Source organism: Ranitomeya variabilis, chromosome 2 (assembly GCF_051348905.1).
Source record: "Ranitomeya variabilis isolate aRanVar5 chromosome 2, aRanVar5.hap1, whole genome shotgun sequence".
NCBI lineage: Eukaryota > Metazoa > Chordata > Amphibia > Anura > Dendrobatidae > Ranitomeya > Ranitomeya variabilis.
This window is the reverse complement of record NC_135233.1, coordinates 211,531,239-211,545,736: the sequence shown is the minus strand read 5'-3', so window position 1 is coordinate 211,545,736 and position 14,498 is coordinate 211,531,239. Positions and strand designations below refer to the sequence as shown.

Here is a 14,498-nt window from a genome sequence, read left to right as displayed (position 1 = left end):
ACTGTTCAACAAATTCATTTGGAAAATGGAAATTATGCCACCAAGAGAACTATTACCTGGCTGGATGAGCTTAACGGAGGAAGTTGACTCCTTAAGATAGAGGTCTTCTCCTTTTGGTTTCTCCGAGTCTGTTCTTCTTCCTGTAAAGTCATAAGACAACCTATAATGACCACTGGGAACTTTACACTGCCATAAACTGAATACCGAGAACGGTTGAGTAACCCCAACGGCCACAACTAAAATCGTTTAGCATCATTCGCGATCACGAGAAAAGAAAATAATCAAAAACAGATTATTGCAACCATTCTTGTCAATTGACTGGCTTTATTTATACTCCTATTTCACACGAGACCCATGTAGAACAAATGCTTCCATTTGGTTGGATTTTTTTTTTCAGACATCTACCTGTCATGACCAAGTGATCGCTCAGACAGCTAATCGTTCAGTATGGATGTCTGTTTAATCACTTTTCTACAAAAGATCTGAGCTGGTGAGGAAACTGGCCTTAGTACAGATGTCTACCTGTTTTCCATATGTGCCAATGATTGCCAAGTGTGTATGGTGATCTTAAATAAGGATGGCGGACTGTGCTGTTGCGTTCCTTCCCCTGAAGCCAACAATCGCGTTGTGTGTAATGTGTATTAAGTCTTCAGTCTTTGTAGAACCATATCACAATATGTACACAGTGTCGTGGTGTTATAAGTAATTTACAGTGTAGGATGTGATAGCGTAAGACCGTGTATAACTGACAGCTGGGGGCTGCAACTCTCAGCATTAGCAAGGTTGGTTATCAAGAATAGAGGGGTTCCCCAAGCTGTTTTTTTTATTAAATAAAAAAATAAATAAATAAAATAAAAATAGGGATTTGTGTTTCTCACCGTAAAAGCCTTTTCTCTGAGACGCTCATTGGGGGACACAGGACAGTGGGTGTAAGGAAGCAGACACTGAGTAAACATTAAAAAAAAAAGTTTAGCTCCTCCTCAGTCGTATACACCCCGACACTGGCCGAAGGCGAACCCAGTTTGGTGTAAAAAGCAGTAGGAGAACAAGCAAAAAAGTCAGCATTAATACAGAGACAACATGTCTAGAAACGACCCTACTGACTGAAAGTCAAATAACAAAAAAATGAAACAAAAGAGCCATCTGGCCAACAGGGAAGGAGCGGTGTCCCCCAATGAGCGTCTCGGAGAAAAGGATTTACGGTGAGTAACACAAAAATCCTTATTTCTCCTTCATCTCATTGGGGGACACAGGACTGTGGGATGTCCTAAAGTAGTCCCTTGGTGGGAAATTGACTCCCCGGAATAACATCCAGGCATCTGCCGCCTATAGGTGCGCTACTGCTGCTTGAAGAATCCTTCTACCCAGACTTGCATCTGTAGAAGTCTGAGTATGGATATTATAGTGTTTGGAAAAAGGTATGCAAGCTGGACCAGGTTGCTGCCTTGCAAACCTGTTCTGCCGAAGCGCCCTGGAAGCCCCCACTGCTCGAGTGGAGTGTGCTCTGATTCCAGCCGGAGGTCCATGCCCTTGATGCGGTAGGCCTCCTGAATAGCCAATCACATCCATCTGGCCATGGTTGATCTTGAAGCAGCGAGTCCCTTCCTGCGACCCTCAGGGAGTACAAACAGCGCATCAGTCTGCCAAAAAGGTGCCGTCCGTGAAATGTACCTCCTAGGCGCTCTCACTAGGTCTAGCGTATGGAGAGCTTTTTCCACACGGTGCATTGGCACCGGGCAAAAAGAAGGTAAGACAATGTCCTCGTTAATGTAAAATGAGGAAGCCACCTTTGGCAAAAAAGAGGGTGCTGGCTTGAGTACAACCTTATCCTGATGGAACCGTAGAAATGGAGCCCGGCAGGATAGAGCCGCCAGCTCGGATACCCACCTAATGGAAGTTATGGCCACCAAGAACACGACTTTCCAGGAAAGGTAAGTCAAAGAGATGTTCTGAAGAGGTTCAAAAGGAGCTTCCTGCAAGGCAATTAAGACCAGGTTAAGGTCCCAAGCATCCAGGGGGGGCCCTATAAGGTGATACCATGTGAGCGACTCCCTGTAGACAAGTTTTCACCTGTAAATTGATAGCGATCCTGCACTGAAAAAGAACCGACAAGGCTGATATTTGTCTTCTGAGAGTACTTGGTGCAAGCCCCGAATCCAGGTCGGCTTGGAGAAAAGCAAGAATGTTAAGGATGGAGAAGCCCACACTTTCTGCACCATGAAAGGAAAACCTTCCAGGTGTGATAAATACGTGCAGAGACGGACTTACGGGCGCTAATCATGGTTGCGGCAACCTTCTGGGAAAATCCGCCCTGTGTCAGAATCCAAGATTCAATGGCCAGGCCGTTAAACACAAGGCCCCTAAGTTCTGGTGGTAGATCGGGCCCTGAGACAGTAGATCTGGGCACTCTGGAAGCCGCCAAGGTACCTCGTCAAGCAGCTGCACTAGGTCTGCGTACCATGACCGACGAGGCCAATCTGGGGTGACCAGGATTGCTTGGACTCCCTCTGGCTTGACCTTCCCGACTACCTTCGGGAGCAGTGCCAGAGGGGGAAACATATGAAAGAGACAAAACTGGTTCCAAGGTCGAACTAACGCGTCCACGGTGATCGCCTGTGGATCTCGATACCGGGCGACAAACCTGGGTACTTTGGCATTCATCCCGGAAATCATTAGATCCACATCCGGGGTTCCCCAGTGCTGGCATATTTGCCGAAAAACTTCGGGATGGAGAGATCACGCCCCAGATGCAAGGCCCTGACAACTGAGAAAATCCGCAGCCCAGTTTTCCACGCCCGGGATGTGTACTGCTGAAATCAGAGTGATTCTTCTCGGCCCAGTAGAGGACCCGTTTTACCTCGTGCATGGCCGCCCTGCTGTGAGTACCCCCTTGATGATTTATGTATCCCATCACTGTGGCATTGTCCGATTGAATCCAGACAGGGCGGCCTGCCAGAAGATGATGAAAATGCTGCAGAGCCAGCCGAACCGCCCGAATCTCCAAAAGATTGATCGGAAGGGTTGACTCCCACGAGGACCAGCATCCCTGGGCTGTGTGGTGGCAAAACACTGTTCCCAAACTGAGAAGACTGGCGTCTGTCATTACTACCAGTAAGTGGGCTGGGGGAAAAGGCTTCCCCTGTCGTAGAGAAGGACTCGTTGACCACCATGCGAGAGCCTGTCTGACCTGGGGAGACAGACGGCACCTGAAGTTGAGAGAGCACGGATTCTTGTCCCATGCTGCCAAAAGTGCATGTTGGAGAGGACGAAGATGGAGTTGCGCAAATGGCACGGTGTAATAATTATAGGGGATAACTCAGGAGACTCTTAGCGTGGAACAAGACAACTACAGGACACAGTTTTATAAGTGATAAAGTCTATATTATCACACGGTGATTCAAACAGGTGCAGAGAGAAACTCAAGTCCACAACACTTGGAGTAAATATTAAATGCAGCTTAGCAGTCTATTGGAAACTTAAGAGGAAAATGCAATCACGCAGAAAGTCTATGAAGCACAATTATTCTTGAGGATAATTGACACGAATAAGTCCATGCTTCGTCCAAACACAGATAGATATGCTTATAAGGCAGTTCAAATAATATCTTAGCTCAACCAGGGAGGTCTGGGTAATAGTCTCAGGTTCTTGCAGAGCAGCAACAGCTTACATGTCCAGCAAATGCAGATGGAAGTAAACACGAGCAGCAGATGAAGGAGGATTACTGGAAATGGTGTATGCAGCAGGAACTCAGAGCAGAGTAGCAGGATAACCCCACAGGTTCACAGGAGCAGGTATATAGCCAGGTAGTCACCAGAGTCAGGAGCTGGATGCAAGGCAGAATACTTTAGCACAGACTGAATGCTGGGGTGAAGTTTTATAGCAGGAAGACAGTGCACATGAGACCAAAGACGCCATCTTGGAAAAGGGCAGCAATGCACAAAAAGGTAATAATGTTCAGAGTCCTGACACACTGCCTCTATTGCTGCCACCATCCTTCCTAAGACCCTCATATAGAACCGGATTGTATGGTAGATCGGCCGGCGAAGTACCCTCACCTCTTGCCGGAGGGTCAGGACCTTGTCCCGGGGCAGGATTGTCAAACCTTAGATATGGCAAGACTAGTATGCCCCAGGAATGCAGGATGGACACCACTGCTGCCATGACCTTGGTGAACACACTGGGTGCAGTGGCCAGCCTGAAAGGTAAGGCTGTGAACTGGAAATGTAGACTGCCTACGGCAAAACGTAGACATTTTTGATGCGAAGTAAATATGGGAATGTGAAGATAGGCATCTTGAATATCTATTGAAGCCAAGAATTCTCCCTTTTCCATTGCCGCAATGACCGACCGGAGAGATTCCATTCGAAAGTGACGAATGTTGACAAACCTGTTTAAAAGTTCCCAAAAAGATGGAACTGTAAGGCCTATTTTGGACCTGAAATGTTTAAACAGGTTGGAACAGAACCCCTGAAATCTCTCTTCCTTCGGGACTGGAGTGACAACCCCGCGGAGCCGAAGGGATTCTACAGCTTTGAACAAGGCTTGTACCTGGGATTCTGAACTGGGAAGGCGGGAGGGAAAGAACCGGCATGGGGGATGGCTGACAAGCTATCTTGTACCCTGAGGACATCAGCTCTTACCCACCTGTCGAGAACCACAGTGAGCCAGGACTGATTAAACAAGAGTAGACGGCCGCCTACTCTGTCGTTGGAGATCGGAGACCGCCTCCAGTCATTTGGCCGAAAATCTATGGGACCTAGATCCCCTTTATCTTGGCAGCTAGGACCGCATTCTTCCCAATGGGTTGGCCCTGTAGGAGATCTGATGATCTCTGTCCAGATTAGGTCGACCTGGGCCAATGGGGTTTGATGCTGGAGTCCACCTGGTGTTACGAAAGGACTTGAAACGAGCCTGAAACTGGCGACGAAAAGGTTGTTTAATATTTTGCTGTGGGAGAAAATTGCTTTTCCCCCTGTGGTATCAGAGATTAGCTGATTCAGTTTTTCCCCAAATAAAATAGACCACCCTGATATGGGAGAGTCATAAGGGATTTTTTTTTCGAGGTAGAATCCGCCCGCCAAGTTCTCAACCAAAGAGCCCTTCTAATGGGAATTGTGTTTGTGGCAGCCAATGCCGCACAGTTTGCTGCATCCAAAGATGCATTGATCAGGTAGCTCCCAGCTAGAGCTATCCGATTTGACATCTCCATCAATTCCGCTGGTAGGTCCCTCTCCTGTAGAGCCTTAGTTAAAGATTCTGACCAAGATATCGTGGCCTTAGCCACCCAAGTCGCCGCAAAAGAGGGCGAGAGGGCTGAACCTGAGGCCTCAAAAACTGAACGAGCCAAACTTTCTATGAGCCGATCAGTTGGATCCCTAATAGAGGAGCCATTGGGAAGGGATAGCAGCTTGTTAGAGGCCAAACGAGAAACCGGTGGATCTACCAAAGGGGATTCTGCCCACTTACGCAGCTCAGGGGCGAAAGGGTATCTTGCATTTAGAGCCTTCTGTCCCGAGAAACGCCTGTCCGAACGCTCCCTGTGACATTGGACTAAGTCCTCAAACTCAGGGTGAGTGGAAAACACCCTATGAGGCTGCCTGATGCTCTTGAACGATACCTTATGACCAGAGGCCAAGGTAGATTCGTCCTCTATACCCAGGGTTTGGTTTACGGCCTCAATTGGGCTGTCTTCTGATAATCAGGCACCTCTAAATTGAGGGACCCTTCAGAATCGTAGTCTGAACCATGTTCACTAATCTCTCCTGGTGAGGGTGAACGAGAGGCGGAACTCAAGGATACAGATGCACCTGATGGACCGGGAGATGCTGTGTGGGTTTTTTTCCCCGCGTCTGCCTAGTGAGAGCGTGGTCCCTGCAGGCCGGAGGCTCCAGTGAGTCGGAAGACCTCTCCAAAGCAGAAGAACCACTGTCCCTGGCCTCAGCTGGGGTCTGAAGGGACTCGATTGCCTTTGTTAGGGACGCCATAGATTGCAACAAGGACGTGACCCATTCCGGGGGAGAAACTACAGTTTCTGCCCGAGTCGAGGCTCCAGTGAGTGCAGGGGAGGGCTGAGCGCGTTCGGAATCGCAGGCCTCACAGACGATTACTCTGGGCATGCGGAAAAGTGGACCGACAGGCTACACATGCGGTATATAAAACTGTATGAGACTTGGTCCTTCTAGACATGGTCTGCTGATGCTATAATCAGTGTTTTTAGATAGGCTGCACAAACAAATATGGCAGCTGTCAGGCTGGGGGGAGTAGCCCTTATCCCAGTCCTGTGTCCCCGCCTGTCCTGTGGAACCTGTCAAAGGGTGACACAACCGCACTGTTCCTTTAAAAAGAAGCGCTTCCTTGGAGGGTGGTTCCACCGGAAATGGCGGAGTTTTCAGTCCGCGGCCTATGGGAAGCAGAAGCCAGGGCCTAAATTTTTCCTCCACATTCGCTCCAGGGATGAGAAAGGCGGGGCCCGCTGGCCGATGACACGACTGGAAGGGGCGGAGCTTCCGCCCACAGCCTAACACGACAGAAGCCGGGGCCTACATTTTTACCCCCAGAGTTCGCCCAGGGATGCCAGGGCTAAAATTACCCAGGACCTGAAAGAGGATGAGGGGGGGGTGGACCAGGCGCTGGGATCCCTGCGGCGCTGCCAGCGGCAGAAAGACCGCAGCGCCAGCTGTTCCAGGGATGCGTGGTGCTGCAGGAACCCTCCCAGCTCCCCACCATGTGATGGAGCTTAAGGTTTAGAGGGGGATTGTCTGAAAAAGGATGGTGCAGGCACCGTAACGACATCTTACCTTCAGGGGATGAGGAGAGGGACCGTCCGCCTCCTTCCATCACTGCTGTCTGTTCATTGGTGATGCAGTGGAGGCCGCACGGACAGTCCATATGCTCCTATACAGCCTAGGGTTTCATTACCTTAAGGTGGTCAGGGCCGAGTCCGGCAAGAGGTCCCACATTGCAGGAGAGGATACGTGGAGGTGACACTATGCTTGCCCGTTGTTGGTTTGGGGAGATCGGACCTCTTCAAAAGGGTCCGTCACCCCCATCTCATTTCCAATGTGAAGAGGAAAAATATGGAGAGTCTGGAAACCAGACATGTGCCTCCAGACACCAAGCATAAACTGGGTTCGACTTAGACCAGTGTCAGGGTGTATACTACGGAGGAGGAGCTAAACTTTTTTTTAATGTTTACTTAGTGTCAGCCTCCTGGCGGCAGTAGCATACACCCACAGTCCTGTGGCCCCCAATGAGACGAAGGAGAAAACCAACCTGGGGATGCCCTCCCTTTTTGACAACCAGCATTGCTAAAGCAGACAACTGGTGGCTGGTATTCTCAGGATGGAAAGGAGCGCTTTTCCTGACTCTTTCCACTAACAGATGCACCTTTTCTTGGAGGCTGCAGGCTGCCGTTTTTAGGCTGTAGCGAGGGAGGTGGGCCAATATCAGTGGCCCCTTACCAGCCTGAGAATACCAGCCCACCCAGCTGTCTACTTTAGCAAGGCTGTTTGTCGAAAATGGGGTGGACCGTAAGTCGTATTTAATTTAAAAAAAAAAAACACAGCGTGGGGATCCCTCTATTCTTGACAACCAACCTTGCTAATGCTGACTTTATAAATTTACAGCGCAGGCGCCGGTTGATGAATACTCCCATCAGCCACCGCCTGCTCTCACTTATTAGTGGCAGCAGGCATAGGCTCATGAGAGCAGTAGTCCCATCAGCCTACGCCAGCGACCGGAAGTAAATTTTATCCCTCCGATCACAGTTGCAGGCTCACGCAGTGTTTGCTGCGCTGTCATGCACCTGACACCTTGGCAAACACTGGATGACTGAGCCCCCCTATTCAAGTGAATGGGGTCCAGGTTACAGTTCTGGTACTCAAACTTGTTTTTAACTGTTCAGCCAAACCTGAACATCCAGGGATCTGCCCATCTCTGGTAGTGACATTAGGGCAAGTCCGTGTTAACGTTTGGGATCAGCCCATAGAGAGAGGGTCTTCGCGTTAGGGCAAGTGACTTCTTCCTGCAGGACACAGCCACACGCCCAGCCCGGACCAACACTTTCATGTAGTGTGCCAGGGTGTAAAAGGACACTAGTGCCTTGTTCGCGGCTACCTCCCTACGCTACACTAATACATTCTTGTTTGAAGAACCCGCTTATCTTTTTAGATATTTTTGTATTCACAAACCAGCTGTTTCTCTAGTAGTTTGATGTGACCTTCATAAAGCTTTTTCTGCTCTATCAGTTCCAACTGAGCAAGCGCCTTTGCCCCTTGCAGTTCTTGCATCATCTCTGTCTGGGCCTGCAGCCTTGCATCTTCAATCTCATTTTCAATCCTGGAAAGTAAAAAATTAATCACGAGACACTGGCCAAAAAACAAACCACAGAAATTACTGAAGTGTAGCGCTGCATAACTACTAAGCACACGTCCTATTGCAATAAAATAAAAAAATTAAAAAAAACAACACACAAGTAAAAACTGGGACTACTAGAGCTGCCATGGCATGCAAAAATTCCTATGACCGGTCCATTGCCAAAAAATGCTGGAAAAATTCCCTAAAATTGCAAAATACTTTATTAACTAACAGATTACAGTGTTTTAAGTAATTCAAAAATAGCATTTTTTTGGCTGAAGGTCATAACATAGTAAAAGTTTAACTAATATATAAGTTTTCTTTGCATAAAATTATTTTATTTCTAAAGGGTTCAAGTGTTTTTTGTTTTTGAATTTTTGTTTAAAAAAGGGCGACCATACAAGAAGTCATTCAAGCAAGAAGTCAATTAAGCACCTCCTGCTCCAATGCCTACTAGGTAGGCAATGGTCACGAACACCTTGTCCTGTCTTGACTGGAGAAGGCAAGAAATGCTCCGTCATCCAGTGATTGGTTAAGCAAGAATTTCCTGATTTTACCCTGAAGGGGAAATAACTGAAAAGCTAAACGATAAAAGAAAAATGGTTATCAATGGTGAAAAATGTTACTTTGTTTTGCCAGACAAAACTCATTACATTTTAGGCTACAATTTGATTCAAAAATTTGATAAATGGAAAATTAAGTTTGTCGTAGGGCGATACAGAACACCTATCCTTGAATGCCATTAATTGCTCCAAAATTTCTACATTTTTCAAAAATCAAAATACCAGTCAGAGCTCAGTTTTTCGGATGCCAAGTTCTAACATGTACGGTAAATTAAAGCATGAACATATGAAATATGAAGAAATACAAATACACAGAATATTCACAGCGCCCTGAGCTACAGGTTTTGGATCGAGTCCAAGCCGCTCCGCTTCTGCTCAGCTTTCAATGTCGCGGTCAGTGCATCAGTACTGGGTGTAAAGGGGGCTGGCCGACTAATGCTTATTTTAGCACCTATAAATCAGTTTACTTTTTGGTGTATGCAATGGCCGGTAACGGAAGTGGACGGGATTTGCTATTGAAATGAGCTAGTCATACACGGCATCGGTCATGTGCTAACACAAGAATTGCCCTGCTGAGTTATGCACAAGCTGGACAATGTAAGTATCTACAGCCTCCATTAGGAAAAACTTCGGAAATTACAGTATATCATGATTTGTACATTGACTTAAAAAGCAAAGGTCACATACCTTGGCATGCACAATTTTAATCACTTAGGCTGGCTTCACATTTGCGGTTGTGTCCGCAGCATTCCGGACGCATACATCCACATGCATCTTGATTTCCTATCTGTAACATTTGCTTACGCATGCGTCTTTTCGCGGTGTGCAGCAGGGGCGCGACTAAAGCACCATGTTGCAATTTTTGAGGCTGCAAATTTCCATCAAATATGCGCAGGCGGATGAGTGCGTAAAAAAAACTGCATTACTGTCTAGGGGGACGCATCTGTACGCATGTCTTTGCATACGCATGCATTCGATGCGCTTGCGTACTTCCGACTGCGCATGTCCAGGAACTGCTTTAGACACGCCCATTGAGACACGCCCTCCTGGAAATATCGAAAACATGTGCATAAAAAGCGCCAACGCATGCAAACGCAGCGCTTTTTTGCAGTCATGTGAAAGCGGATGCGGATAAAAAGCGCTGCGTTATCATGCGTTTTTGCATGCGGTTGGGGACGATACGCTGCGGACTCAACAGCAAATGGGAAACTAGCTTTAAAGAGGCATTTCCATCTTGGTAAGCGATTAATGAAGATCAGAAGTTTGGGATTCCAACGAATGTTTAAAATGAAGGGGCCGCAGTTTTTTTTTTGTTTGTTTTTTAATGCTGCATCCTCATTGTTGTTATAGGCCAACATCAGCACCCCTGCACCATATCAGTCGCCCGCCAGGGCAGTGGGGATACCCGGTATCGGGTCCGCTCGCAATTAAAGAGGGTGGTCACAGTGGCAGCGACCCGGTCCGTGGCCCTGGGCACTCAAGTAAAAGGGGAAAGGTCTTTAAAGAGTTTAATAAAGTTTGTATTCGTAATGCCACTTGTGAGTCTCAGTAGAGGGGACCGACGCTGCTTAAAGGGGTCCTCTGGGGTGATGTTACTGCAGAATGATGATAATGCTTCCCACAGGTGAAGCAGGGTCCCCATGGCTCCTTATGTGTTTGGCAGGGATGGTGAATGCCGGCAAATAAATGGAGGACACAGGGTTGCTGTCTTTACCTGGTTTACTGATGTTGTAGTTAGCCTCAGTCCAGGGTACCGGCAACAGGTGTAGATGGAGTCCAGGCAGCCCGAAAACAAGTGGGAATCCCTTTGACAGGTCAGTTTGGGAGCATTCCCCTATGCGCTGGTTTCTAGTCCCTCGCTGCCTGTAGTGTCTTAACAAGGTTCTCTTGCTCTACTGTCCTGGGACAGTAGCTGCACGGTAGGCAACTTGAGCCATTTCTCTGGGGTCTCTGTATATGGTGACTCTGGGCTCTGGAATGCTGCTGTACCTCAGGTTTTATGTGGACAGGTTACTTTCAGCTCTCTGCCGTCTGGTTCTCCTGTGGGACTTGCAGTTCCACACAGCCTCGGGCTTCCGATGCCCGGTTTCTGCGCTCAGCTCTGATGGGCCCAATCGTAGCCTCCTCAAGCTGCTCTGTTCCTCTCTGACCCTTCACTGTCTGTCTGCACCAGACTGTCTAACTCAGTGTTTCCCAAACTCCAGTCCTCACGGACCCCACAGGTCATGTTCTCAGGATTTCCTTAGTATTGCACAGGTGGTGGAAGTTTCATCAAACCCTCAGGAATTTGCTCACCTGTGCAACACTAAGGAAATCCTGAAAACATGACCTGTGGGGTCCGTGAGGACTGGAGTTTGGGAAACACTAGTCCAACTCCTCCTCTAGACCAGTATGTATATCAAGGGAAGCTCCCCTAAAACCGGGTTTTGAGCTCCCCCTTCTGGCCTGGAGTCAGAATGTGTTGAATGTAATATTACCTGCCAAAGTGATTCCTCCTGTTTCCAGGCATGGCATTCGCCTCCTTGAGAGGAAGGCAGCATCACTGTGGTACCTGAACTCCTGGGGTGCCACACCATACAAATGGGGTCTGATGCAGGTTGGAAGTCCTATGTAGGGAAAAACTGAATGGGGTGCAGTCCAGAAGCATCTTTAAAGGAAAATCAGCGATTGGACCCTTAGTTATCATTAAAAGGGATTTTTTTGTTTCAGAAAAGTCCTCTTTAACAGCCCCAGTGCTTAACTTACCCTTTCCGGGTCCAACACCCAGTCTCCACCCCTGATGTCACTGACAGTGATACAGCAAATCAGTGATCTTAGAAGCTTTGAGCTGCTTGTGTCATCAACTCTGGCAGAGTTTGACCAGTGGAGAGTAATTTTTTATTTATTTTTAATAAAAAATATATATTTTTAATTAACAAATTGCAGCTAGGGAAGAGGGATTTTCCAAAACCATTACACCCCTTTAAATTAAGGAATATCAAATCAATTACTGTGGTATATACACTTTAATAACTAGGTCTATGTAGAGATTTGGAGATGAATACTGTTATAGCAGCTAAATTAATTTTAAATTCCTAAAACACCAGATTAAGATGGTTGTACCTTTTTGACACCAAGGATATAATGTACCATCTTACCTCTGTCTCTGGGCATCAATGAGTTCACACTTTGCAAATTCAAAGTCCCTGAGACGCTCTTGGCCTCCACTTCCTAAGCACACAGTCCGGCGATTATTCTGAACTTGTGTGGGGTGGTTAAACCGGAAGTAATGATTTCCACCTAGAATTACTCGGTCACCCTAGAATATAAGAATTTAGTCTTATCAATGCAGTGTTACAAGTAGTGTTGAGCATTCCGATACCGCAAGTATCGGGTATCGGCCGATACTTGCGGTATCGGAATTCCGATACCGGGATTCCGATACTTGCCGCGTATCGGATACCGGAATCGGAAGTTCAAAGATTCAAAATGCAGAAATTCAGCCAATGAGAATGATTCCAAGTGTGGGCACATCCTGTTTAGCATGGAGGGCATGAAACTACTGGCAAGGCTGTGATTGGCTGCTGAAATGATGTCATGCTGCAGTTTAAAAGTCGCTGGCGCCATTTTGCGATCACTCTGCTGTGAATTCAGTTAGTGACAGGACGCTGTTTGCTGACTGAGGGACAGTTTAGAGATAGCGATTTGCTTCTTTGTGCTTTCCAAAGGCTAATTTAGCAACCGCTGTGTTCACCTACTATTCACCTTGCTTTTGCCTTGTAGCGCTGTTTTCACAGCGATCTGCAAGGTCTGTGTGTGTGTGTGAGTGCAGCCCACTCTCTAGTCTGAGTGCAGCCACATAGGCCATCCATAGCTGGTTGTATTCAGTTCAGGGAGGGTGGTTCATTGCCTCATACTGTTCTTTTTTTTTTTTTTTTTTCAAGTAGTGTAGTCTGCTGCTAATTTATTCAAAAAAATCCTATTAGTGTCTTTCCACCCGTCTCCAGCTAATTTGTGGAAAAACACTACATAGGATAAAGTAGAGGAGGGTTTTTGGGCCTTGCAGCGCCATTTACGGCTGTCTGCACGGTCTCCGTGTGATTGCAGCTCGCCCTGTAGTCTGTGAGCAGCCATAGCCTGGTTGTCTCCAGCTCAGGGTTGTTCACTGCGTCATACCGCCAAATCAATTTTAATTTTTTTTCAAGTAGTGTAGGTTGCTGCTAATTTATTTAAAAAAATCCTATTAGTGTCTTTCCACCCGTCTCCAGCTAATTTGTGGAAAAACACTACATAGGATAAAGTAGAGGAGGGTTTTTGGGCCTTGCAGCGCCGTTTACGTCTGTCTGCACGGTCTCCGTGTGACGGCAGCTCTATCTGTTGTCAGTTCAGCCCCCAAAAAAGAAATAAATAATAAAGTTCACCAAACACACCAGTTACACCACTTTACATTTGTGTAGGCCACATTAGCTCATATTAAAGTCTAGTCCACACTTTAGAAAATTAGTGTTTCTTATACCTGTTAGGAGGAGTTGCTCAGGAATAAGCACACAAATCCGTTAGTACTTTTCTGCTTATCTTTATCAGTCAACCAAGATGAAGAAGGCAGTGAGTAAGGCACGTGGGCGTGGGCGCGGAGCAGGGAGGGGACGTGGGGATTCTGTGCCTGCTGCGGGCACCGGTGACTCATCAGCACCCACTTTCACCAGGCAACAGTCGTTCATGCGCAGCTTTGTGTCAGAGCGCCGTACACCGCTGCTGCGTCAAGAACAAATTGAAGCTGTTGTCGGATGGATGGCAGCTAATGCATCAACTTCCATTAGTGCCACATCCTCTCAGACACAGAGCACTGGAGAGCAGCCATCTGTCTCTTCACCACCTGCCAAATTGCCCAGGCAGACAGAGAGCCCAGGACAGGAGCCGTCTCTACTTCTGTTCTCGGAATCTCTTGGCTTGGAAACAGGGGGCCAGCCAAGCAGCATTGGAGAAATGGAAGAAGAGGCAGGGTGCAGTGATGCCCAACAGCTTTTTCTCTCTTCCTCTGAAGAGGCGGGTGGGCCAGTGGCTCCGGTCACCACATCGCAGGCCGCATCAGCTGATGATGACACTCAGGTGCCACTTACTGGTGCGTGCTCTGCTGCTGAGACTACCCAGGAGGAGCAGTTGGGGGCAGAGGGTAGTGTAGATGATGAGGTCCTCGACCCATCTTGGCGTGAGGGACAGGAAGGTGGTGGGAGCAGCTCTGAGGAAGAGATTCCCCGTACGGCCCAAAGAGGGAGAGGGAGGGGGAAGACTGCGGATCCTGCAGCCTCCGCTTTGGCACCCGTTAGGAGCATGTCTCTTCCAAAAGCCAAAAAGGGCGCTCCCAAGACTTGCAGTGCCTGGTCCTTTTTTGACACAGTTGCAGATGACATTTGCTATGTCAGATGCAACGTGTGTCATCAAAAAGTCAAAAGAGGGAAAAATGTCAGCAACCTCAATACCTCCAACATGTGGAAACATGTGCGCAACAGGCACCCGGCGGAGTTAGAAAAACACACTGAAGAGGTAGGCCAACCAACAGCGGCAGCTACCACCTCTTCAGCTCGTGTTGCCTCTTCCTCT

The 14,498-nt window shown here is 47.7% G+C and overlaps 1 protein-coding gene across 2 annotated transcripts in view; it reads right to left on the bottom strand.

Moving 5' to 3' along the window:
* Nucleotides 1–14,498, bottom strand: part of LOC143804934 (kinesin-like protein KIF14) — a 239,885-nt gene that overhangs the window by 35,675 nt on the left and 189,712 nt on the right. For both annotated transcript variants that reach the window (XM_077283557.1, XM_077283558.1), the window contains exons 16-18: nucleotides 12,056–12,216; nucleotides 8,190–8,337; nucleotides 57–140 (exon numbers count right to left, since the gene is read on the bottom strand). In XM_077283557.1, the coding sequence (XP_077139672.1) occupies nucleotides 57–140; nucleotides 8,190–8,337; nucleotides 12,056–12,216 (393 nt within the window). The remainder of the gene's footprint in view (nucleotides 1–56; nucleotides 141–8,189; nucleotides 8,338–12,055; nucleotides 12,217–14,498) is intronic.